The 27,557-nt window shown below is 41.4% G+C and overlaps 1 protein-coding gene across 1 annotated transcript in view; it reads right to left on the bottom strand.

Moving 5' to 3' along the window:
* DNAH11 (dynein axonemal heavy chain 11) overlaps positions 1–27,557 on the bottom strand; it is a 380,134-nt gene that overhangs the window by 132,027 nt on the left and 220,550 nt on the right. The window contains exons 50-56 of the mRNA XM_069729806.1: positions 25,656–25,895; positions 24,907–25,068; positions 21,549–21,742; positions 18,485–18,647; positions 15,404–15,527; positions 13,732–13,874; positions 7,764–7,925 (exon numbers count right to left, since the gene is read on the bottom strand). Coding sequence (XP_069585907.1) covers positions 7,764–7,925; positions 13,732–13,874; positions 15,404–15,527; positions 18,485–18,647; positions 21,549–21,742; positions 24,907–25,068; positions 25,656–25,895 — 1,188 coding nt within the window. The remainder of the gene's footprint in view (positions 1–7,763; positions 7,926–13,731; positions 13,875–15,403; positions 15,528–18,484; positions 18,648–21,548; positions 21,743–24,906; positions 25,069–25,655; positions 25,896–27,557) is intronic.

Raw genomic sequence — 27,557 nt, forward strand, 5'->3', positions numbered from 1 at the left:
TTGCATTTGGTATTTTTAGTCTATCTAGCATTTCCTAGGTCCATCTACCTGCACCAGAAGCATACCTTACAGGTGCGATTACTTTAGGGGGCAGCTTTACATCTCTTTCTCTACTCCAGCAGGGATTTAACTATTTATGCATCTCCCTATATATTTTTATGGGTTGTGATCATTTTGAGCAGATTTGGGGACGCCCTTATCTTGTTCTTGGATATAGGATCAGGTATTTGGCTATTGATATAATATAATACACTTACATTGTTATCCTTCAGGGATATGCTTATGGAATTATTGATTGTCATCTTATTGGTAATACAGAGGGTATCATATTGTATATTGCATACTTTCATATGTATAAGGGTGTATGGTTGTGGTTGTTTTTAATTGGTTTTATATTTTGTGTTTTTTGGTGTCCATATTAATAAATTATATATTTTCTCACAAACTTTGTAGCAGGTGTGCACATATTTATGCATGGGCTTTTTTCTCCCCCCCCTTCTTTTGTCTGATATTGCATATTCCATGCATTTGGTAGCACCCTGCTATACTGATATTAGAATCTTATTATAGTAGTGCGCCTGTTATTCTATAGTTGCTGATGATATTGTACTTCATGTTAGTGGTAACATTTCTTCGATATTACTTGCGATTATTTATGAAAAAAACGGAAATATGGCGAAAATTTTTAAAATTTTGCAATTTTCAAACTTTGTATTTTTATGCCCTTAAATCAGAGAGATATGTCATGAAAAATAGTTAATAAATAACATTTCCCACATGTCTACTTTACATCAGCACAATTTTGGAAACAAAATTTTTTTTTGTTAGGGAGTTATAAGGGTTAAAAGTTGACCAGCAATTTCTCATTTTTACAGCACCATTTTTTTTTAGGGACCACATCACATTTGAAGTCATTTTGAGGGGTCTATATGATAGAAAATAATGAAGTGTGACACCATTCTAAAAACTACACCCCTCAAGGTTCTCAAAACCACATTCAAGAAGTTTATTAACCCTTTAGGTGCTTCACAGGAACTGAAACAATGTGGAAGGAAAAAATGAACATTTAACTTTTTTTTGCAAACATCTTAATTCAGAACCATTTTTTTTTATTTTCACAAGTGTAAAAACAGAAATGTAACCATAAATTTTGTTATGCAATTTCTCCTGAATACGCCAATACCCCATATGTGGGGGTAAACCACTGTTAGGGCGCACCGCAGAACTTAGAAGTGAAGGAGCGCCGTTTGACTTTTTCAATGCAGAATTGGCTGGAATTGAGATCGGACACCATGTCACATTTAGAGAGCCCCTGATGTACCTAAACAGTGGAAACTCCCCACAAGTGACACCATTTTGGAAACTAGACCCCTTAAGGAACTTATCTAGATGTGTGGTGAGCACTTTGAACCCCCAAGTGCTTCACAGAAGTTTATAACGTAGAGCCGTGAAAATAAAAAATCGCTTTTGTTTACACAAAAATGATCTTTTCGCCCACAAATTTTTATTTTCACAAGGGTAACAGGAGAAATTAGACCACTAAAGTTGTTGTGCAATTTCTCCTGAGTACGTCGATACCCAATATGTGGGGGTAAACCACTGTTTGGGCGCACCGCAGAGCTTGGAAGAGAAAGAGTGCCGTTTTACTTTTTCAATGTAGAATTGGCTGGAATTGAGATCGGACGCCATGTCGCGTTTGGAGAGCCCCTGATGTGCCTAAACAGTAGAAATCCCCCACAAGTGACCCCATTTTGGAAACTAGACCCCCCATGGAACTTATCTAGATGTGTGGTGAGAACCTTGAATGCCCAAGTGCTTCACAGAAGTTTATAATGCAGAGCCGTGAAAATAAAAAAAAAAATTTTTTTCCACAAAAAAGATTTTTTAGCCCCCAAGTTTTTATTTTCACAAGGGTAACAAGAGAAATTGGACCCCAAAAGTAGTTGTCCAATTTGTCCTGAGTATGCTGGTACCCCATATGTGGGGGTAAACCACTGTTTGGGCGCACGGCAGAGCTCGGAAGGAAGGAGCACCGTTTTGGAATGCAGAATTTGATAGAATGGTCTGCGGGTATTATGTTGCGTTTGCAGAGCCCCTGATGTACCTAACCAGTAGAAACCCTCCACAAGTGACCCCATTTTGGAAACTAGACCCCCCAAGGAACTTATCTAGATGTGTGGTGAGAACTTTGAATGCCCAAGTGCTTCACAGAAGTTTAGAATGCAGAGTGGTGAAAATAAAAAATATTATTTTTTTCCACAAAAAAGATATTGTAGCCCCCAAGTTTTTATTTTCACAAGGGTAACAAGAGAAATTGGACCCCAGAAGTTGTTGTCCAATTTATCCCGAGTACGCTGATGCCCCATATGTGGGGGTAACCCACTGTTTGGGCGCACGGCAGAGCTCAGAAGGGAGGGAGCACCATTTGACTTTTTGAGCGCAAAATTGGCTGTCGTATTTGGAGACCCCCTGATGTACCTAAACAGTGGAAACCCCCCAATTCTAGCTCCAACCTTAACCCCAACACACCCCTAACCCTAATCCCAACCTCATCCATAATCCTAATCACTAACCCTAACCATAATCACAACCCTTACCCCAAAACAACCCTAATGTCAACCCTAACCATAACCCTAATCAAAACCCTAAATCCAACACACCCCTAATCCTAATCTCAACCCTAACCTCAAACCTAACCCTAATCCCAATACACCCCTAATCACAACCCTAACCTTAACCCTAATCCCAAACCTAACCCTAATCCCAAGCGTAACCCTAATGCCAACCCTAACCCTAATACGAACCTTAATCCAAACCCTAACCCTAATCCCAGCTCTAACCCTAACTTTAGCCCCAACCCTAGCCCTAACTTTAGCCCCAACCCTAACCCTAGGGCTACTTTCACACTTGCGTCGTTTGGCATTCCATCACAATCCGTCGTTTTGGACAAGAAACGGATCCTGCAAATGTGCCCGCAGGATGCGTTTTTTGCCCATAGACTTGTATTGCCGACGGATCGTGACGGATGGCCACACGTCGCGTCCGTCGTGCACTGGATCAGTTGTGTTTTGGCGGAGCGTCGGCACAAAAAAAGTGCAATGAAACGTTTTTTTGTACGTCGCATCCGCCATTTCTGACCGCGCATGCGTGGCCGTAACTCCGCCCCCTCCTCCCCAGGACATAGATTGGGCAGCGGATGTGTTGAAAAACTACAGCTGCTGCCCACGTTGTGCACAATTTTCACAACGTGCGTCGGTATGTCGGGCCGACGCATTGCGACGGCCCCGTACCGACGTAAGTGTGAAAGAAGCCTAACCCTAAGTTTAGCCCCAACCCTAACCCTAAATTTAGCCCCAACCCTAACCCTAAATTTAGCCCCAACCCTAGCCCTAAACCTAGCCCTACCCCTACCCCTAACCCTACCCCTAACCTAACCCTACCCCTAACCCTACCCCTAACCCTACCCCTAACCTAACCCTACCCCTAACCCTAACCTAACCCTACCCCTAACCCTACCCCTAACCCTACCCCTAACCCTACCCCTAACCTAACCCTACCCCTAACCCTACCCCTAACCCTAATTTTAGCCCCAACTGCTGTTCTCCTGCCGGCCGGCAGATGGAGACAGATGGCGGGCGCACTGGGCATGCGTCCGCCATGTTCTGCTGCCGGCGGCCAGGAGGAGCAGCAAGAGGATCCAGGGACCTAGGTGAGTATGCTAGGGTCCCCGAATCCCCCTATTTCTCTGTCCTCTGATGTGCGATCACATCAGAGGACAGAGAATTACACTTTACTTTTTTTTTTTTTTTTTTTTTGCGGTCGCCGGTAAACAGTTAATTACCGGCGATCGCAAAACAGGGGTCGGTAATACCGACCCCGATCGTGCTCTATGGGGTCTCGGCTACCCCCGGCAGCCGAGACCCCAAAGATTCTCCCGGTGCCGGCCGGCGGGCGCACTGCGCATGCGCCCGCCATTTTGAAGATGGCGGCGCCCACCGGGAGACACGAGGAGCATCGGGGGAGCTAGGTGAGTATTGGGGGGCCACCTGGGACCCCTTTTCTGTCCTCCGATGTGCGATCACATCGGAGGACAGAGAAATTAAAAAGAGATCGCTTTTTTTTTTTTTTTTTTTTTTGCGATCGCCGGTAAACGGTTAATTACCGGCGATCGCAAATGCGGGGTGGGTTAAAAAAAACCCCGAATCATGTTCTCTGGGGTCTCGGCTACCCTCCGAGACCCCGGAGAAAATCGGCCTCTGGGTGGCGCTATGGACTTTTTCCACAGCGCCGTTAATTAACGGCGCTGTGGTTTAAGTACCCTTAGCGGCCGCCGTTAAAAGGCGTATCGGCGGTCGCTAAGGGGTTAAGTGTCCCACAGAAAAAAACAAACAAAAAAAACCCATATTTTCGCCTTCTGAACCAATGTCATTACAGTGATGTTTGCTCTGCAATTCCTGGTGGTCAGCAGATATTATGTACGTCTGCTCTGATGGAATAGTGACGGCTGCAGCCATTCAACGGAATGGTGCATGTTTGTTTGTTTTCTTCTACGGAGACCATTCATCCATGTGTAAAAAAACGTTCATATAAACTACTCTAGCCAATTGCATTTGTCCGTGTGCTTCTTGTCTTTTCAGCAGTCATAATTGTATTTTTTTAATTGAATTGGCTATATGGGGCTTTGTTTTATGGGACAAATGGCATTTTCTTTAGCATTGTTCTGGGGTATATATTAATTTCTGTGTAATTTAAATAAAAACAGCCACCCCCACACCAGCCAAACATTGCAGGGGTTGGCTGCCTAGTAGAAAAAATGCACATTGATATAACTCACATAGGACGCCAGTCACACTGATAAGTGTGGTGCATAGTGTCTGGTATGCAACCTATCCATGACGCCCCTTTATCAAGTAGTTTGCACCTGTGCCGCCCCTAGCCTTTATCAGTGGAGGCCTGCTGCATCCTGCTAAGTGTGTATTTATCATCAGACAGGGTTTTGGGAAGGCCTATCTCATGGTATGTATTTTTTCTGAGTTTTTTCTATGTGAGCTGTTTTTTGCTAGAACCCAGCAGCTCTGCAATGCTGGCAAAGATCTGGCGATTAGGTCATCGCCAGGTACTATTTAGCAAGCAAAAAAGAAAACAAAAGCATTAACAAACCACATCAGTCTTCTCCCCAGGGTCGCTTGCTCTGTATGACAATCAGGGACCAGATCGGCTCCTGCTAGGTTATAAGAGCCATACCTATAACCCCAACTCGTAAATTTACAGTGAAAGCAAACTTCAAAAAACTGACTGTCCCTTCCAAAATATGAAATATGAATTGCATTACTGCATTAGATATATGAAAAATTGAGAAAGTTTAGCGCATAAATTGGCCAATTCATGCGTACCTGGAAGGCACGATAAGGCATTTCTCGTTTATCAATTTTTCATATTTCTAATGCAGTAATGCAATTCAATTTTCATATTTCATGTTTACCTGCTATGGCGCTACAGTGTGCTGCCTTTTTGTTTGAGAGTATATGAGTTGGTGACTCTAGGATCAGCACCTGTTCACACTTAGTCTTTGTTTGGATGTGACGGTTAGTTTTTTGAAGTTTGTATTCATTAGCGTTCTGACTGACTGAGCACTCCACTTTTTAACCACAGGTGTTTTTAATCCCAGCAGGACCACTACCCCTCCACAGAGATATAGATTTTAGTCTAACAGAGGATTCATGTTCCCATACAGATGAAGACTTTATTCTAAGTGCGGAAAGGCATTGCTAGGTCCTGGAGACGAGAAATGCCTTATGGTGGCTTCCAGGTACACATGATTTGGACAGTTTATGCACTAAACCTTCTCAATTTTTCATATTTCTAATGCAGTAACGCAATTCAATTTTCATATTTCATATTTACATGCTATGGCGCTACAGTGTGCTGCCTTTTTGTTTGATTGTAAATTTACAATGAAACAGGATCAAAGCACAGAACCAAACAAGGTACATTAATAGCACGTAGTCACTACCTAGTTAATAAACATTTACTATCTTAATTTAGGTTTGAAAATAATATTTTTTGTAACCAAATCAGATTTTTTTCTATATAGTTTAGGTTTCAGATTAAGTCCTTAATGGGTAAAACAAAAATTCACTGAGTTGGGAGTGAAAATCCCTCATGTGAAAAACTTGTGAAGGGCTTTATAGCCACAATACAAATTTTAAAATTATAAACTTTACCTTAACCCCTTTACAACCTATGACGTATAGGTACATTATAGGTCACCTCCCCCTGTTTGATGCAGGCTTCGCGCCCAGAGAGGTGAATATTCATTTCTCTTAAGTAGCGGCACATGTGACCACCTAGCAGCTGCAGGAAGGTTTCGGCTGACACTGTGCGCACTACTGAAGAGCAAGGAATACTCACTGCTCTCTGCGCGCACAGTCCCAGCGTGCAGAGGAGAGACTATTCCAACGGCTGTGCTCTGCTTGTCAGCAGCACGTGACGTCCCTGCTATGCGTTTCTTACAAGCATAAAGCAGCTGCTGGCATCAGAACAACAAGATGCTTCAAGGGAGAGCTGGGAAGGCAAGTGTAATGGTTTGTTTTTTTAATTCTTTCTGATTGGGCCATGCATACCAGGATAGGGATGGAGGCCAATTATAAGGATGGGGCCATGCATACCAGGACCGGAATGGTAGACAATCATACCTGAATAGGGATGGGGCAATGCACACCAGGACGAGTTGGGGGCCCTGCATACCACGATAAGGATGGGGCCATGCATATTTGGATGAGATGGGGGCCCTGCATACTAGAATTATTATGAGGGTGATCATTACTGCCAGGATAGGGATGAGAGGGACCATTCCTACCAGAATAGGGATGAGTGGGACATGCACGCCAGGATAGGGATGATGGGGCATGCATATGGATTAGGGGGTCATGCATACCAGGACATGGATTAAGGGGTCATTCATACGAGGATAGCGATGAGGGATCCATGAATACCAAGATAGGGATGATGGGGCCATGCATAACAGGGTAGGGATGAGGGGGCCATTTGTTTCAGGATGGGGTTGAGGGGCCCATATATACCAGGCATAGGGGATATTAAGTATAGAATTGACCACATTTTTTTCTTCAATTTTGTTTCTTAATTTCCTCCTCTAAAACCTAGGTGCATCTTATGGTCCGGTGCATCTTATAGTCCGAAAAATACGGTACATAAAATCACATTTAATGCATTATATAATTCTATTATAATTTTGAGGTGGGTGTAAGCAGCATCTACACTTCCTTACACTTGCTGTGTGGAGAACCTAGGCAGCCTATGCGCTCTGAGGGATCTGGTATAGATCGCATAATGAGAATCATTTGCTCTGCCGGAGTAAACAGAAAGTTAGTCGACGGCCAATCAGTAAAGGTTTATCGATTGGAGGACCTTTCGTACTGTAGGTCGGTCTGTGTAAACAGACCTTTACAGTCCTACTGCCTGTGAGCTGTTGCTCAGTGGTGTAAACAATAGGGTCAGCACTGTATCTTATGTTTTGTTTGCTTTGTATAGACAGTTGATAAATTTATTATGACATATCAGAAAATATTTGTTTTATGTTAAAAATGGGGAACCAGTTTAGCTTTTCAATACAGCCCATATCACGAAAACAAACCAACAAACAAAAAAATGCATAACATCAAATACCATAGATACCATTTATAAGCGACGGCTATTTGTGAAATCACACCTCACTGTTCTTCTATGGAACAAGAATGTCTTACCTCAATATCCTCTGTGTCGTGAATGAACCTTCTGCTGACAGACTGCAAGGCCTCCTGTGGCCACTCATGGAACCAGTCAATAGCTGTGCAGTTAACTATAGCTGGGAACTTCCGAGCTCGGACACGCAGCGTGGAACCAACTGGAGAAAAACATAGAATGACCTGAAGAAAAAAAGAAGAGGGAAAGTTAGGTAACAATAACAAGACACACTCAATTATGCAGCAAAAACTAAGCACCAGGAATGCATTGGTTCTGTGATTCACAAACCTCAAACTTTCATTAATTTTAGAAACTACTAATATGTTTTCATTTACTTTACACCATCAACAATTAAAAATTGGAAAACACATTGAAAGTAATAACAAGATTGAATTTTCAATTATTCACTATTATGGTGTGGATTATTGTATATATTTAGAAGTGCTTTATGAATTTTAGAATGGAACGTCTATTTTTTTAAATGATATTATGAAATAAAGGAGTTGTTTCTAAGATAGCACTTTTTGGAAATAAACTTGGCAATTGCTTCTCGAGCCACCCGATTATCTGTTCTTGCCAGCAAAATTGTAGCTAGATATATCGTATATATACACTTGTGTATAAACTGAGGTTTTAAGCACATTTTTGTGCTGAAAAAGCCCCTCTAAGGTTATACACAAGTCAATTATCCCTGAAAGCTGGCAGGGAAGGGGGAGCGGTGGAGCAACGGGTCACAGAGACAAGCGCTGGCGGCTGTGGCTAAAGCCTGTGCCCGCTGATAAAGAGAAAAGAATATTCATTTCTCTTATAGCGTGCACAGTGACACCCGCAGCCGCTGGCTTCCAGAAGACATCCTACTCACCCTCCAGGATGCCCTCGGAGTTTCTCGTTGGTCCCGGTGCCCTTGCAGCATCTCGATGGTTTCAGCTTCCAGCAGCTCTTCCTGTGCTCAGCGATCATGTGGCCCCGCTCATTACGGTAATTATTATTATTTATTGTTATAGCGCCATTTATTCCATGGCGCTTTACATGTAAGGAAGGGTATACATAATAAAAAAGTACAATAATCTTAAACACTACAAGTCATAACTGGTACACGAGGAGAGAAGACCCTGCCCGCGAAGGCTCACAATCTACAAGGGATGGGTGAGAATACAGTAGGCGAGGGTAGAGCTGGTCATGCAGCGGTTTGGTCGATCGGTGGTTACTGTAGGTTGTAGGCTTGTCGGAAGAGGTGGGTCTTCAGGCTCTTTTTGAAGGTTTCGATGGTAGGCGAGAGTCTGATGTGTTGTGGTAGAGGGTTGCAGAGTAGGGGTGATACGTGAGAGAAATCTTGTATACGATTGTGGGATGAGGAGATAAGAGGGGAGTAGAGGAGATCATGTGAGGATCGGAGGTTGCGTGTAGGTAAGTACCGGGAGACGAGGTCACAGATGTATGGAGGAGACAGGTTGTGGATGGCTTTGTACGTCATGGTTAGGGTTTTGTACTGGAGTCTCTGGGCAACGGGGAGTCAGTGAAGGGATTGACAGAGGGGAAAGCTGGGGAATAGCGGGGGGACAGGTGGATTAGTCGGGCAGCAGAGTTTAAAATAGATTGGAGGGGTGCGAGAGTGTTCGAGGGGAGGCCACAGAGCAGGATGTTGCAGTAGTCGAGGTGGGAGATGATGAGGGCATGGACTAGGGTTTTCGCAGATTCTTGGTTGAGGAATGAACGGATCTGTGAAATATTTTTGAGTTGAAGTCGGCAGGAAGTGGAAAGGGCTTGGATATGTGGTTTGAAGTAGAGATCAGCGTCAAGGATTATCCCGAGGCAGCGAGCTTGTGGGACTGGGGAGAGTGAGCAGCCATTTACTGTAATGGAAAGGTTCGTTGGGGGGGGTCACATGAGATGGGAGAAAGATGATGAATTCTGTTTTGTCCATGTTAAGTTTCAGAAATCTAGCAGAGAAGGAGGATGAAATAGTGGACAGACATTGAGGGATTCTGGTTAGTAGGGAGGTGATATCTGGTCCAGAGATGTAGATCTGTGTGTCGTCAGCATAGAGATGATACTGAAAGCTGTGAGATTCTATGAGCTGTCCCAGGCCAAAGGTGTAAATGGAGAAGAGCAGGGACCCTAGGACTGAACCTTGTGGGACTCCGACAGATAGGGGGCGAGGTGAGGAGTTGGTGTGCGAGTGGAGACGCTGAATGTCCGGTCTGTTTGGTATGATGAGATCCAGAATAGGGCCAAGTCTGTGATGCCAAGGGATGAGAGGGTCTGTAATAATAGGTAATGGTTCACTGTGTCAAAGGCAGCAGACAGGTCCATGAGGAGGACAGAGTAGTGTCGCTTGCTCTTGGCGGTTAAGAGGTCATTGGTGACCTTAGTTACGGTAATGAATATACTCGAGTATATACGGTAAATGGTATATGTATTACATTACATACAGTATTGTATTACAGCCATTCAAACAGGATGTATGGAACAGGGTCATCTTACTGAGACAACCACATGAAATATTTAAAATGTACCCATCATCAGAAATGACATATAATATTTAATTAATGCACGTCAAACTCAAAAAATATTTTATTTCTAAATATATTCAATTTTTTAAAAAGCAAAAAAATTCTACAATTTTACTGCATGTAAAGAAATACATTTTCTAGTAACTGCTCAGTCGGCTGGAAAGTCAAGTTTTCTACAGGCAGCAAATGATAATTTACCGTATTTATTTTTGGAAAGGGTGAACATATATAAGTTTAAAAATGTTAAGTAGAGCTATGCATTATTTACATAAAAATGGTATGTATTTTTTATCAATACATAAAATATCAATAAATACAGAGAAACAGAGGTCCTCAGTCCCACGTGTGAATGGAGGGTAGTGAACATGTGCGACCACCAACCTTATAGACATTGAATGGAACTGTGGTCACACATGCTCAAAACTGCTTCAGTCTTACAGGGAACTTTAGAACCCTTTCTCGTAATTGGTAGGGGTCCTAGTAGATGGGTAGTCAGCAATAAAATCCTTTATCCTGTGGGTAGCTGCAGTATGGGACAACTCCCTTAATACATTCTTGCTACTGAGGCATTTATTCCATTAATACAAATCTTTCCATTTTCATAAATTAGTTTCTGCCATCTTTATGAAATATTGGCTGAGGGTAGAAATGGAGGGCAGTAATTAATTCAACTGCAAAGCTCAAAGATGGGTAAGAGAAGAGGATAGCTAGTGATTTCTGTTATTTTTCCATAAGATTATTTTCACTGTAAGACAAGATCTACCCTCACCTATTGTATCCTCACCCATCCCTGGTAGATTGTGAGCCCTCGCGGGCAGGGTCCTCTCTCCTACTGTACCAGTCGTGGCTTGTATTGTATTAAGATTATTGGACCTGTTTTTATTATGTATACCCCTCCTCACATGTAAAGTGCCATGGAATAAATTTCGCTATAATAATAAATAATAATAATCTTGTTATGTGCCAATCATTTTTCTCATCTCGCCTGTAGTTCTCCACATGTCCAGCAATATACCGTATATACTCGAGTATAAGCCGAGAATTTCAGCCCATTTTTTTTGGCTGAAATTGCCCCTCTCAGCTTATACTCAAGTCATACCCAGGGGTTGGCAGGGGAGGCAGAGCGGAGCTGTGTAATAATACTCACCTGCTCCTGGTGCGGTCCCTGCACATCCCTGGTTCCCCGAAGGTGGCAGCTTCTTCCTGTAGTGAGCGGTCACATGGTACCGCTCATTACAGCAATGAATATGGACTCGAATCAACTCTTATAGGGGTGGAGCTGCATATTCATTACTGTAATGAGCGGTACCATGTGACCGCTCACTACAGGAAGAAGCTGCCGGCGTCGGGGAACAGACATGAAGGGACAGCACCAGGAGCAGGTGAGTATGACGGGGGGCAGTGCGCGATATTCACCTGCTCCCCGTTCCACCGTCGGCACCGCTGCGTCTTCCCTGTCCTCTGCAGTGACGCTCAGGTCAGAGGGCATGATGACGCGATTAGTGCGCACCGCCCTCTGCCTTAACAGTCGGTGCGGAGGACGGGGAAGACACAGCGGCGGTCAGTGCTGGAATGGGGAGCAGGTGAATATAGCAAGTGCCGGGGGCCTGAGAGGTGAGTATGTAATTTTTTATTTTTTTAATCGCAGCAACAACATATGGGGCAAATGTCTGTATGGAGCATCTTATGGGGCCATGTGCAGCATTATATGGGGCAAATATCTGTATGGAGCATCTTATGGGACCATGTGCAGCATTTTATGTGTATGGGGCCATGTGCAGCATTATATGGGGCAAATATCTGTATGGGCCATGTGCAGCATTATATGAGGCAAATATCTCTATGGAGCATCTTATGGGGCCATAATCCGCATTTGTGGAGCATTATACGGGGCAAACGTGTCTATGGAGCATCTTATGGGACTATAATCAGCATTTGTGCAGCATTGTATGGGGCAAATGTCTGTATGGAACATCTTATGGGGTCATAATCAACATTTGTGCAGCATTATACGAGGCATATTTTAATATGGAGTATCTTATGGAGTCCATCATAAACTGTATGGAGCATTATATGGGGCGTATTTTGTATGGAGCATCTTATGGGGCCCATCATGAACTGTATGGAGCATTATATGGGGCTCCTGATTCAATATGGATATTCAAAAACACAACCTACTGATGTCTCAATTAATTTTACTTTTATTGGTATTTATTTTTGACATTTACCGGTAGCTGCTGCATTTTCTACCCTAGGCTTATACTTGAGTCATTAAGTTTTCCCAGTTTTTTGTGGCAAAATTAGGGGGGGGGGTCGGCTTATACTCGGGTATATACGGTATTCAAGTCTTATATCATTGATGCAAATAGCCTTGTTTAGCGTCATTTACCATTCTGACTGGTCTGCCAATAATAGGGATCCACATTCCTTAAAATTATTTGAAACCAGTAAAGTAACCAGTAAGTGACATTAATGACAAGTAGACTACAACCTCTGCTGCTGCCGCTCCTGACAAACTGAACACTTAATCTTGCGTTACTCTAAGACTGATTCATCAGGCAGGTTCTTTACATGAGACATTTTGATAAATCAACTATACAGGATTAAAAGACACTTTCCGACTTGAGATAAAATTAGAAGCTTTCATAAATCAAAAGTATGATGATGCCTACAATGTCAGACTGTCATCTTAACACAAGATAGGACACTGTGACAATATGATTAATTAACGATATAAATATTTAGCTCTACAGCAAATATGTTGTTTTAGTATTTTTGTATTAAGGTATTTATAGATATTAAAGAGTTGTTCCAAAACTAATCATGATAGTCATCCTAAATTTCTATTGTATATTTAGTTTAATAATATAATTGTTTTTTCAATATGGTGTAATTAAAAAGTCACTATATTTTCCTCTAATATTATGTCTTCATTTTATTTTTTTCACCTATTTCCGTTTTGATGACGCTTCATTTGAGAACCCCAGTGCATGCTGGGATACTCAAAAGAGACATTCAGGGGGCAGGGGCTGAGGTCACTGCCGCAGTCTCGGTCTCCGCCCTGGAACAAAGCATCACCAGTGTCCGTCATTTCAGGGGCTGGGCTAGTCCCCACTCTACTGAGCATGTGTATGTTATTAATTGCGACATGCTCAGCACAAACTTCTTTGCCACTGTGCAATATACTTCTCAGTGCACAGTGACAGTGCGCTCCCTCGGCAGCTCTAATTAAAAGTGATGAGCTGGCAACAGATAGCACTGTCAGTGCCCAATGTAAGTGTAGAACAGGTGAACAGAGTGAATAGAGACTAGCTTCACTCCGAAAGGGAATTGGTTTCAGAGGTGGGGCAGGTCTCTGCTCCAAGGTCCTCAACTGGCTGAGATTACAGAATACAAATATATTGTTGTTGTGTCACAAAAGCTGCAAATACTATACACAACAAAATAAAAATATATATATAAATCCCAGCCTTACTTTAAGCTGAAGCCTGACTCTCTCCAGGAAGAACTTCCAACAATTTTCCTTTGAGTCCTCCAATCCAAGTCCTCGCACCTCATTGCGAATACCAGATACAATGGTGTCCAATTCTTCTTCATTAAACAGGTCAGGGACCTCTCCTGAAAGAATATTTTTTTATTTGCCATTTGTCTCCTGAAATAATTCTTTTTTTAATTTGCCACTAATGATTGTCTAAAAATGGTCTTGTGGTATTGTCTTGAATACAAAAGAAGCAGTTTGACTAGAGCAGCCTAATGTGTAATTTAGCCAAAAATGAACTTCTAGAATTTAGGAAGATATCAGAAAATGACATAGGTATAAGTTCATTATTTTACCTGTGACCATTCCCAAAATACAGGCTCGTGTTCTCCAATATACTAGAGCTCTACCAGTGCTACTCAGGGATAATCTTGACAGCTAATCCAGTGAATTAAATCAAGGTCTTTGGATAACCCATAGTTTTTGGAGCTGAGGTCTTTCTAGTTCTTGTATGCCATTAATTTTTATGACATAACGATAATTTTAGTTATATAGCGCCAACATATTCCGCAGCACTTTATAATGAATCGAGGACATGTACAGACAATAATTACAGTACAAGGTAACAGATAATTCAACAGTTACAGGAGGAGTGAAGACCCTGCTTGCTCACAATCTAAAAGGAAATGGGGGTACACAATAGGTAAAATGTGCTAGTCATGTATGGTCTTAGCTATCTTTATAATAATAGAAGTTTTCAAATAAAACTGCATAACCCAGTCAACAGTTACCAAGTGTTATTGGAAGAATGGAGGATGTGAAGACAGGTGAGTAGGAGAGACCAGATTCTGAGAAAGGTCATATACTTGTATGGAGAGAGGCCGCGTCCTGTGTAGTTACACGGCCATCCAGTGGGCATGATTGACTAGAGCCCACAGTGACAGGGCCATCCAGTGGTATGACTGACTAGAGGGCACAGCCTTGCTCCTTACAAGTGTATGGAAGCGAGGCTGCGTCCACTGGCCTGGAGTCCGACGAATCCCTGCAGTGCATAGTGCGTGTGCAGGGAGGGTTCGATTTGGACCTGACAACCCCTTTAGCTACTATATTCACCCCCTAAACATCAATTTAGGGTTCCTTTACCAGCTCACAAACTGGTGAATCCCCGTAGTGCACAGTGCATGTGCTTGGGGATTCAGAAGTCTGCAGTCACACAAAACTGCAGTCTGCCGTTTTCAGGGAAAATATAGTTTGGAGAGCTGGCTGGGGACTATAATAGACGAGAGGGCACCTCCTCAGCTGTCTTCTCCTCACACCGCTCCTGGTGATTGACAGACCTGTCCCTATACACACACATGGGAGAGACCTGTTACTCAACTTGAACAGTGCAGAAAGAAACAGACGATGCTGGACTAGTCTAGTCTATTCCTACAGTCGCCAGCCGAGTCGAGTGATGGGTTTACTTTAAATTTGGTCCAAATTGCAGATTGATGGGGAATATGTACCAAACACTTTTTTTTATCTTGCTACTTCTGTAAGTATAATGATTACAATGCTAAGTTCCTTATGAGAACAGTTTTAGTAGCATCACCATTCCTAAAAGTTCATTGTAACCAGAGACTATTTATCAATGGGAAAAATCTTTTAAGTAACGTGTTGCTGCAATCACCTGATGCCAACAAGTCATTAATCAGAACGAGAAAGCGCTCATCTGTAACATGGGCATCTGTCAGCAAAAACACAGTGGGCATGTTCTTGGCTCCAGTCCTGATGTACAAATTGGCAAGATCCACCTGAAAAGGAAAAGAGGCAATGATTTATTCTTTGCAGAGATGATGATGCAAGTGTTAAAAAAAAGCATCTAGACTGCTAAGGATTCTGTTAGATTGGTCAGCAGCTCCATGGTATATACATCACTAGATGGTGGCCTGATTCTAACGCATCGGGTATTCTAGAATATGTATGTACGGTAGTTTATTTATGAAGATTTAAGAATAATGCAATAAATACACAGGATTTTAAATTGCACACCAATATCGCTGATTGGTCGCGCCCGGCCGGCCGCGACCAATCAGCGAAGAGTAGTTCAAATTCCGCGCCAATTCGCGGTCGGACTGCTCCTGTTGCTGATTGGTCACAGGCGGCTGGCGCGACCAATCAGCGATGCGGGATTTCCGTTACAGACAAACGGACAGAATTAGACGATTACATAGTAGATGGATGCAATTCATGTACTGAAAAAACAAACCTAAAAAAAACATGTCATTTCCACATTAAATGAGTAGCACTAGAGAGGTGCTACCTGAATTTCGTGCATACAAGAGCATTATTGGCCAACTAGGTATTGCTAGTTTTTAATGGGATTATTAGAAAAGTCTGGAGTACCAGCTGGTATAAAATCGAAAATTTCAGCATGATCTACTGTTTAGGCTACATGAATTCATGCAAGCACTGAAATATAACCTCAAAATTATAAAAAAATGTATATTTTTGCGTCAGAAACGACTGGTCACATTATATAAATCACAAAACAATAATAGTGTGATTAGCACAATCGCCAGCATGGAGTTGGAATTACCAAAAAGAAAAAAAGAGAATTTTGTAATTTCCAACAATTTTTATTATGCCCATTTTTGGGGCATGATTATCAAAACATAGGGTTGGACCTGGCTTTGGAATGCTCAGATAAGCTTAAGATGCTACAGTGGCATGTAAAAATGTGGCACCCCTGGTAAAATTACAGTTATTGTGAAAAGTTAAGCAAGTTATAAATGAAATTTCTCTAAAAAGCCCAAAGTCAAAAATGACACATTTATTTTGTATTTTAGGCACACAAAAAAACTGTCGGTTTTTACATTTTTTTGGTTGATGCAAAAAATTTAGGCACCCTGCATGGTTAGTACCTAGAAGCATCCCTTTTTAAAAGTATCACAGTTTGTAAATGCTTTTTGTAGCCAGACAAGAGACATTCAATTCTTGCTTAAGGGATTTTCATCCATTTTTCCTATTGTGGATTTTGACGTGTGTTTGGAATCATTTATCCTCTTTTCAACTTCAGCTTTTTTTTTTTTACAGATGGTGTTATGTTTACATCAAGAATTTGTTGATATTTCTCTCTACCCGTGAAATGTTCCCCGTGCCACTGGCTGCAACATAACTTATAAGCTTGATTGATCCATCCCCAAGCTTAATGGTTGGCGATACATTCTTTTCCTGAAATTCTGTCTTTTTTTTCTCCACACACACCTATCGGTTTATGTCACATGCTATTGTGTGCATGGAGGATGTGGACATAGATGAATAGGAAGGACCAGATTCTGAGTAAAATTTAGAAAGAGGGAACCAGGGAGAGTTATGTTAGTGAATTAAGGTGATAACCTGTCTAATGAGATGTGCTTTTAAAAACAGACAGGTTTGTCTGTCTCAAGGCATCTCTTTCTTGCCACACTTCTAAATAATGTTACATAGCTCATGTTAGTCATAATTTATCTCATTACAAATGGTCCCAATCACAGTTGCAGAAGTCCTCCACTTGGAAGCAGCTTTGGTACATTTTGCTAATGCTGTACAACATCACGGAGTCCTGATCTGTACTGGTCAGACAGTCTTTCCACTGTGTACTACTTGAACAAGCAAGGATAAATAAGGGGTTCCAGTCTAATGTATGTCTGCAGAGCAATCATGATATGGGCAAAGGAAAATCTACACGACCTTGCAGCAGTCCATATCAAGGACTGGCTTAGTTGAAACATCCTGTGTTCAGATAATGGAGTCTGAATTTGGACATATTTCACCAGATTCCCTCTATATTTAGTCATCCAAATATAGACATGATGACAACTTGTCAAAACAAGAAAGTCAAAAGACTGCGTTTTCTTTTCAAGCAATAACATCTGGTAAGCCTGGGCAGTCTCTCAATCAGCTGGTAAAATGTGTTTATCCATATTTTCCCTCCTCCACAGTTAATTTCCAGGGTTCCACTTCCACTCATATTAGAACTGTTGAAAGAACGATTTTGTAAACTGCCTCGCAGGAAGGACCTGTTCACGCAGATAAGCATGTGCTATCCAGACCTGGAGAAATTGCACTTAACGCTAAACTATCAGCAGGATTTTGCTAAGTAAACTACAGGCATTTTTAGCTTGGCAGTGTTAACTGATCAAAATGATACCTGTGGTGAATAAATCTGTCAAGCCCATAGCCTGGTAGGGGATAATGCTCCTAGTAAAATCTCACCTTTAGTGCTCTACTCACTGCCTCCCCTGAAGAAACTGAAGTTTAATTATATATGCTAATTGGGGAGCTCGGTGCACCCTGGTTCTGGCCAAGAGGTTGGTTGAGTGCACTATTTCATCCACTGGTTTTGCATGTCTATACCTCCCTCACTGATGACTTAAAAAGTTGGTTTAACTGGGCTCTCTCTGCAGACAGTGCTCACTCCATGAAAACTAGAGATGTCAATCACCAGTGAGGGAGGTGGAAATAATGTAAAACCAGTAGGCGAGAACGGTGTACTGAGCCTTGTGACTACACCAAGGATGCACTGAGCAGGCAAATTAGAATATTTGATTAAACTTCAGTTTCTGCAGAATGGAGGCAGCGATTAGAGCACTACAGGTGTAATTTATACAGAGGCTATATTTCCTACACGGCCATGTGCTTAGTTGATACTGTCAGTTGGGCTAACATGCTCCTTCAATTGGACTGACTACAGGCATAGTGGTCAATTTTTCTTAGTGGTTTATCTTACTCTCAGGTCTTGGATCCCATATCCATTTTTCAAGGTAACCTGAAACACTTCAAGAGAGCTGATGTACGCTGCCAATTTTGATAGACTTTGTTTACCACTGCCACCAACTCCAATAAGTAAAGCATAACCGCGAGGAGCTTCCAAAATTCGGCTAATACGACATCTGAAACAAAATTCAGCATATAGGAAAAAAGAACAATGAGTTAGGCATTTGAGAAAAATAAGAAACCTGCAGATATACAAATGATATTATATATTGTAGTTTTTCTCCAGACTTGCTGCAGATTTTAAGTGAGGATTCAAGTATTAATGATTTGGGCTTTCAAAACCATATCAACGGCATATTGCAGATTTTAAAATCAAAGGGATGCCCTACATATAAAGGATTTGTTGCAGGAATTTTATGTAGATTTTATCTTTTGCAATTCAATGATTTTGCCACGGATTTGTAATACAAATTGCCCCAGAGAAATTCTGCTCTCTCAGGAATAACAGGTTTGTAATAAAATTTTTGATAACTTTAGCAAAAATATATAAAAATAATTTGATCTTTAAGGGAATCTGCCAGCATAATTTAAATACCCAAGCTATTTACAGCTGGTAAAATAAGCAGTGAACATGTATTGCTACGTGCAATACTGAAAAATGGCACAGGGAAAAAGTATTGAACACATGAAGAAAGAGAGTTGCAAAAGTCATAACACCAACTAAAATCTATCAGTAATTAGAAAACAATCCTGACATTTAGTGAATAATAAAATCAGCTGATTCAACTGATGGTCTAAAAAAAAGGTGTCTCATTACCAAGGTGACACACAACAAACATATTAGCTGTCTCAAGACCTTTGCAACCTTATTGCTGGAAAACATACTGACAGCATTAGTTGCAGAATAATTTTTAATCTACTGAATGTTCCAGTAAGCAGTGTTGGGGCCATAATCCGGAAGTGGAAAGCACATTATTTCACAATAAACCGGCCACAACCAGGTTCTTCCTGCTAGATTTCAGACAGAGGAGTGAAAAGAATTATCAGAAGAGTTATCCTAAAGTCCTAGAACCAATGGCCACACGGCCACATGTGGAGAGCTACAGGAAGACCTGGACGCAGCAGGTACAATTGTTTCAAAGAAAACAATACGTAATGCACTCAACCTCTATGGCCTGTATGCACGCTCACCAGACTCTGTTGAACAAAAAGCATGTTCAAATGCTCTTAAAAGATTACTCAATAACATTTAGACAAGCCTGTGAAATACTGGGAGATTATAGTCTGGTTAGTTGAGACCAAAATCGAACTCTTTGGATTCCATAATACACAGCATGTTTGGAGGAAAAAAGGCACTGCATATCAACCCAAAAACGCCATACCAACAGTGAAGTTTGGAGATGGGAACATCATGGTGTGGGGCTGTTTTTCAGCCTACAGCACTGGAAGACTTCATATAATTGAAGGAAAGATAAATGGATAAATTAACCAAGACAGTCTTAATAAAAATCTGATCCATCTACAAGGATGATGAAGATGAAATGAGGGTGGACATTTCAGCAAGACAATGATCCCAAACACACAGCCGAGGAAACACTGGCAGTTTCAGAGAAAGAAAATACAGCTGCTAGAATGGACCAGCCAATCACTGACCTGAATCCAATACAAAATTTAAGGAACAAACTTAAGATCAGAGATCATAGAAGGAGCCCATGGAACTTTAGGATTTGAAGAGTGTTTGTGTGGAAGAATGGGCCAAAATCACACCTGAGCAATGCATGCGATTAGCTTCTCCAGGCAGGAAACGTCTGGAAGCTGTCATTACCAACAAAGGCCTTTGCATGAAGTATTAAATACATTTCAATAAACATGTTCAATACTTTTTCCCTGTGTCATTTCTGATTAGTACACACAACTTAATTTATAGACATCTATGGTTTGATTTCTTTTCTTGTGTGGATTGGATGGGTTGTTACCGACAGCTGATAAGAATTTCATGTCATGTTAATAGCACCTTTAGAAATACTTTTACTTAGAAAATTGGTGACCTATTCAATACTTATTTCACCCACTGTATATGTGCATGTAGCTCTTTCAAAGACTGAGAAATCAGTGTTTAAATTCATATGAAAATGAGACTGAAGAGCTATGGTAGATCTGAAGCCTCTGTCACTCCACCTCTATTCCCCATCCAGCACCGCCTCCTCCTGCTTGACGACCAGCATTTATGCTTTGCAAATTCAGGCAAAGGAGCCAACAGTCAGTCAATCAGGTAGACGCGGCAATTGATGGGAATAGAGCTGGAGTGACAGAGGCTTCAGATCACAAATAGTTCTTCAGTTTCATTTGCATATCAATTCAAGTGCTGATTTCTCAGTAACAGAGGAAAGGATCAGCCATGCAAAGGTCTTGGTGCATTTGTCTTTGAAAAAGCTACTTGCACATGTAAATAGTTTGAGGGAGTGAAATCCTGCCGACAGATTCCCTGTAAAAGGTTTTCCCATTACTACGATATTGATGACTTGTCCTTAAGATACAGAGTTTGGAGTGTGACTGTTTGGGGTTGTCGACAGGTGTCTTTTTTTATTGATAACAAGTTCAAACAGGTGCAATTACTACAGGTAATGAGTGGACAGAGGAGCCTCTTAAATTAGAACTTACAGGTCTGTGAGAGCCAGAAGTCTTGCATGTTTTTAGGTGACCAAATACTTATTTTCCTCCATAATTTGCAAAATAAATCTTGCCAAATCAGACCAGGTGATTTTCTGGATTTGTTTTCTCATTTTCACTCTCATAGTTGTGGTCTACCTATGATGTCAATTACTGGCCTCTCTCATCTTATTAAGTGGGAGAACTTGCACAATTAATGGATGACTAAATACTTTTCCCCCTCTGTATATCTGCAATATCAGATTGCTGATTATACCAGGAGTGGGACCCCCAGCAATCAGCTGTTATCAACATCAGCAGCGGCAGGATGCAAACAATGTATGGGACAGAACACCCCAGATGTTATATATACATTCCAAATATTAAAAAGGATTGTTTTGCCTAATTCAAGAAGTATGGTTACTTACACATGTTGCATTGCATCTTCAAACAGGACAAGATTCATGGCTGCATTAAGTTCATTGTAGCTCTCAAGTGCTTCAACAAGTGTTCTCCTTAGGGCATCCCATCCCTGAACTGGCAAGTAAGTAGGAGCCCCAACACCATTGGCAAAATGGCAAAATATAAGTGGTTGTTTTAAGAAAACATGGTCTTCAATACCCTGGTATGAATTAAAAAGTGATATTTTCAATAATCACAGAAGTGTGGTAACTGTAAATTGCCTTCTCATGTTAACCTTTTTAATGACCAAGTCTGAAATGCCATACTAACCAGACCATTTTATAATTTTAGGTCTTTATATTAAGCTGCAGAAACTTTTTTTTCCTCCGACATAGCTACCTGAGGCATTGTTTTATGCCGTGGAAAATTTATCAGGCTGAAATGGGGTAGATATAAATTACATAATTTTTTGTGATGCAAATATTAAAAAAAAACATCCGATATTGGCAGTGACCAATAGCAATGACAACATATGGCAGCCTTACTACTGGTGAAGAGAAGCCTCACGCTAACAGGCAATAATTCTCAGAAAAACTGAGTGGTTTCATGTTAAAACAGCCCAAGAAAGGCTAAGTAGAAATATGGTAACCCAAACTAAAAAAAAACACAATGCTGTATAGTTTCTTAAGGAGCAGTCTGCTGGCACTTATGGATCTCTTTCTGCTGCCCTGTAATATGGATCACTAGGGCACTTCTTTTCTTTTTGTACCTTGATGATACTATTATGTATGGAATTTGGAGCAGTCTACCGCCACAATTTATACATACATATATACTCATATCACTTACTAGATTCTTGGGATAGGTTTACATTTAGCTTTTTTAAGTGATAATACCCTACTTTGCAACAGTATATATATACGATGCATCAACACACTGCGATTAATGAATCCATGAACTCCAACATTGCTGTAAACGTTAAAAAATGTAAGGTACTTAGTGTTTTTGCATCAAAGAGAACAAAGACCATCAAAACCACGTGAAAGTGTATCTTTAATATGTATTTATTAATTGCTGTGTGATGACACGTCATATATGTACAGTACAGACAAAATGTTTGGACGCACCTTCTCATTTAAAGATTTTTCTGTATTTTCATGACTATGAAAATTCTACATTCACACTGAAGGCACCAAAACTATGAATTAACACATGTGGAGTTATATACTTAACAAAAAAGTGTGAAACAGCTGAAAATATGTCTTATATTCTAGGTTCTTCAAAGTAGCCACCTTTTGCTTTGATGACAGCTTTGCACACTCTTGGTATTCTCTTGATGAGCTTCAAGAGGTAGTCACCGGAAATGGTTTTCACTTCACAGGTGTGCCCTGTCAGGTTTAATAAGTGGCATTTCTTGCCTTATAAATGGGGTTGGGACCATCAGTTATGTTGTGCAGTAGTCTGGTGGATACACAGCTGATAGTCCTACTGAATAGACTGTTAGAATTTGTATTATGGCAAGAAAAAAACAGCTAAGTAAAGAAAAATGAGTGGCCATCATTACTTTAAGAAATCAAGGTCAGTCAGTCCGAAAAATTGGGAAAACTTTGAAAGCCTACACGCAACCTCCGATCCTCACAAGATCTCCCTCTCTACTCCCCTCTTATCTCCTCTTCCCACAATCGTATACAAGATTTCTCTCACGTATCACCCCTACTCTGGAACTCTCTACCACAACACATCAGACTCTCACCTACCATCGAAACCTTCAAAAAGAACCTGAAGACCTACCTCTTCCGACAAGCCTACAACCTGCAGTAACCACCGATCGACCAAACTGCTGCATGACCAGCTCTATCCTCACCTACTGTATTCTCACCCATCCCTTGTAGATTGTGAGCCTTCGCGATCAGGGTCCTCACTCCTCCTGTACCAGTTATGACTTGTATTGTTAAGATTATTGTACTTGTTTTTATTATGTATACCCCTCCTCAGATGTAAAGTGCCATGGAATAAATGGCGCTATAACAATAAATAAAAATAATAATAATAATAATAAAGTGTCCCCAAGTGCAATGGCAAAAACCATCAAGCGCTACAAAGAAACTGGCTCACATGAGGACCGCCCCAGGAAAGGAAGCCCAAGAGTCACCTCTGCTTCTGAGGATAAGTTTATCTGAGTCACCTACAGCAGCTCAGATTAGAGACCAGGTCAATGCCACACAGTTCTAGCAGGAGACACATCTCTACAACAACTGTTAAGAGGAGACTTTGTGCAGCAGACCTTCATGGTTGAATAGCTGCTAGGAAACCACTGCTAAGGACAGGCAACAAGCAGAAGAGACTTGTTTGGACTAAAGAACACAAGGAATGGACATTAGACCAGTGGAAATCTGTGATTTAGTCTGACGAGTCCAAATTTGAGATCTTTGGTTCCAACCACTGTGTCTTTGTGCGACGCAGAAAAGGTGAACGGATGGACTCTACATGCCTGGTTTGCACCGTGAAGCATGGAGGAGGAGGTGTGATGGTGTGGGGGTGCTTTGCTGGTGACACTGTTGGGGATTTATTCAAAACTGAAGACATACTGAACCAGCATAGCTGCATCTTGCAGCAGCATGCTATTCCATCCAGTTTGCGTTTAGTTGGACCATCATTTATTTTTCAACATGACAATGACCCCAAACACACCTCCAGGCTGTGTAAGGGCTATTTGACCAAGAAGGAGAGTGATGGGGTGCTACGCCAGACCTGGCCTCCACAGTCACCGGATCTGAACCCAATCGAGATGGTTTGTGGTGAGCTGGACCGCAGAGTGAAGGCAAAAGGGCCAACAAGTGCTAAGCATCTCTGGGAACTCCTTCAAGATTGTTGCAAGACCATTTAAGGTGACTACCTCTTGAAGCTCATCAAGAGAATACCAAGAGTGTGCAAAGCAGTCATCAAAGCAAAAGGTGGCTACTTTGAAGAACCTAGAATATAAGACATATTTTCAGTTGTTTCACACTTTTTTGTTAAGTATATAATTCCACATGTGTTAATTCATAGTTTTGGTGCTTTCAGTGTGTATGTAGAATTTTCATAGTCACGAAAATACAGAAAAATCTTTAAATGAGAAGGTGCGTCCAAACTTTTGGTCTGTACTGTATATTTCTATATATTGGTCACACAGCGTGTTTGTACACTTTTAATACTAGAAGGTGTAAGGTCCCCATTTTTCCTTTTTCTGTACTACCGTACATTGCAGTAGTTACATTTCCAAGATAATTATGATTAATTCATAATTCTAATGTACAAAGCAATGAAAGAAAATATGCACAGGAGAACACTTTCCTTCTACAACATAAGGAATAGTTGGGGATGTTGGCGCACACAGAGTCTTACTTCAAAGTATTTTCTTGCTGTGTCGTAAAGAATTTTCTTAAATAAGTCAGAGTCTTTGGCTTCGACCAACTTATCTCCGTACACTCGAGAAGACTCGTGAAGCCAAAGCAAAACCAGATCATTTGGTTGCTTCAAACAATCTGGAGTAGCAAACAAAATGCCCTAAAACAGAAAAAATATACATTTTAGTGGATACCCATACTAGGTAACTGGAATATTGTTATTTAGGAGGCTGGTATTACTGTAAATGTGGAGATTTCATATGGTGTCAACTCAGTAATGTAGTAAATGTGGGAGCGAGGAGGATTTGCATTTCAGCAGGTACGCAGTGTATTTCAGAAATGATAGGAACTAAAAAAATAATATCAATTTTTTAAATTTGTTTTCAAGTATTTAAAAAAGTGCAAATATTTACAATGATAGCGTATTTTATCTCAATGGTGATAAAAAATAAACTTTCAACAACTGTCAAAAACATTGTTTGCTTGGGAGGAGGTATTTTCCTACACTATATTAGCAGGTTACCATGAACTACTATATTTTAATTCCTGTAAATCTGGTTATTAGCATACCTGGCAGCATGTGCTCTGAGATTAATTGGTGTAAATAGGAGTAAACATTCATGTATCTATCTAATATAGTATTTGCTGTGACTATAACAGTTCATGCACACTATGTTAAAAAAATATAATCGTAAAAACAATAGTTTCACAATTGGCTCCATGTAGAAAAAAAACCATAGTGCATACCTGGAAAATATTGGAGATATCTCTCAGATTAAAAATATAATGAAACTTGATAGCAGTTGGAAGGAAATTCTGCACCATTTTCTGGCTGAGCCACATTGCAGCCTGAATCATAGTTGGTCCAGTTCGCAGAATCGATGGATGGAATGAGTGTTGCTGGAAGTGGAAACTAAGGATCTTGGCAAATATGGCTTCCAGTGCATCATTTGAAGGAAAACTCACAGCAAAAACAGCAAAATGTCTCTAAAAATCAAAGATATAAAATTTATAGTAGAACACCATCAGTAATGGCAAAACACTCACTAACAATGAATTTGTTTCTAAAACCTTAAATTAAAAGATTTATATGTACAGCTATTAGATAATATAGCTTAAAGGGAACCTGTCACCCCGTTTTTTCAGATTGAGATATAAATCCTGTTAAATAGGGCCTGCGCTGTGCGTTACTATAGTGTATGTAGTGTACCCTGATTCCCCACCTATGCTGAGAAATACATTACCAAAGTCGCCGTTTTCGCCTGTCAATCAGGCTGGTCAGGTCGGGTGGGCGTGGTGACATCGCTCTTTTCTTCCCCAGCTTTCCGTTGGTGGCGTAGTGGTGTGCGCATGTCCAAGTGCCGAATCTACTGCGCACAGGTGAAGACACAGCGCGCGATCTTCGCTGTCATCCCTTTCATCGGTGGGGGCGGCCATCTTCCTGGGGCCGCGCGTGCGCAGATAGAGTGCTCTGCTGCACGGGGCTTCAGGAAAATGGCCGCGGGATGCCGCGCGTGCGCAGAAGAGATCGCGGCGGCCATTTTCCCAAAGCCGAGATGCAAACTCGGCTTTGGGAAAATGGCCGCCACGATCTCTTGTGCGCACGCGCGGCATCCCGCGGCCATTTTCCTGAAGCCCCGTGCAGCAGAGCACCATCTGCGCACGCGCGGCCCCAGGAAGATGGCCGCCCCACCGATGAAAGGGATGACAGCGCAGATCGCGCGCTGCTTGTTCACGTGCCCACAGTGGATTAGTCACTTCAACATGCGCACACCACTACGCCACCAACGTAAAGCTGAGGAAGAAACAGCGCTGTGAACACGCCCACCCGACCTGACCAGCCTGATTGACAGGCGAAAACGGCGACTTTGGTAATGTATTTCTCAGCATAGGTGGGGAATCGGGGTACACTACATACACTATAGTAACGCACAGCGCAGGCCCTATTTAACAGTATTTTTATCTCAATCTCAAAAAACGGGGTGACAGGTTCCCTTTAAGGTTTCAGCTGCAGATCTGTTTACTAGGGCAATTCAATATTCACACTATATAGTTGTAGTGTTATAGTAGTTTATCCAGATATACATGGACACCTTCTGGGGATGTGTTACTTTTTTACTAAAATACATGCATGTTTCACTAAAAAATATTTTTTTTGCAATTAGGTTTCAATAAAAAAAATTTGAACTGCATCTATGCTTCAATGTACATAACTGGCTGTAAATAGCGTTAACAGTGAATCCTTCAGTGAGCTCATTGTGATGTATAGGAAGAATGAGCACAACAGTGGCAATAATCTGTGTGAAGACGTTATTGGAGCATACTTGGGTGATAACCAAGTGACTTTGGCGGGCCCGGAAAATATGTTACAGTCCCCGCGGCTGCATATCTCGCAGCTTTTCTACAGTCACAACACATGCAGGGATTTTCTGTATGTTAGGCAATCCTTGCATGTGTTGGGCTGTCGAACACCCGTGAGACATGCAGTCGCGGGGACTCGAACATATTGTTTAAGCACATCGAAGCTACTTGGTTAACACCCGAGCGAGGTCAGATAACGCCTTTTCCGAGTACGTTTGCTCATCACTAATGCCCAAGTCTCTGGGCCCTTCTAGCCATGACTATGCAGTGAGGAAGTGAGGAGAGCAC

This window comes from Ranitomeya imitator, chromosome 6, assembly GCF_032444005.1.
Source record: "Ranitomeya imitator isolate aRanImi1 chromosome 6, aRanImi1.pri, whole genome shotgun sequence".
In the NCBI taxonomy this organism is placed as follows: domain Eukaryota; kingdom Metazoa; phylum Chordata; class Amphibia; order Anura; family Dendrobatidae; genus Ranitomeya; species Ranitomeya imitator.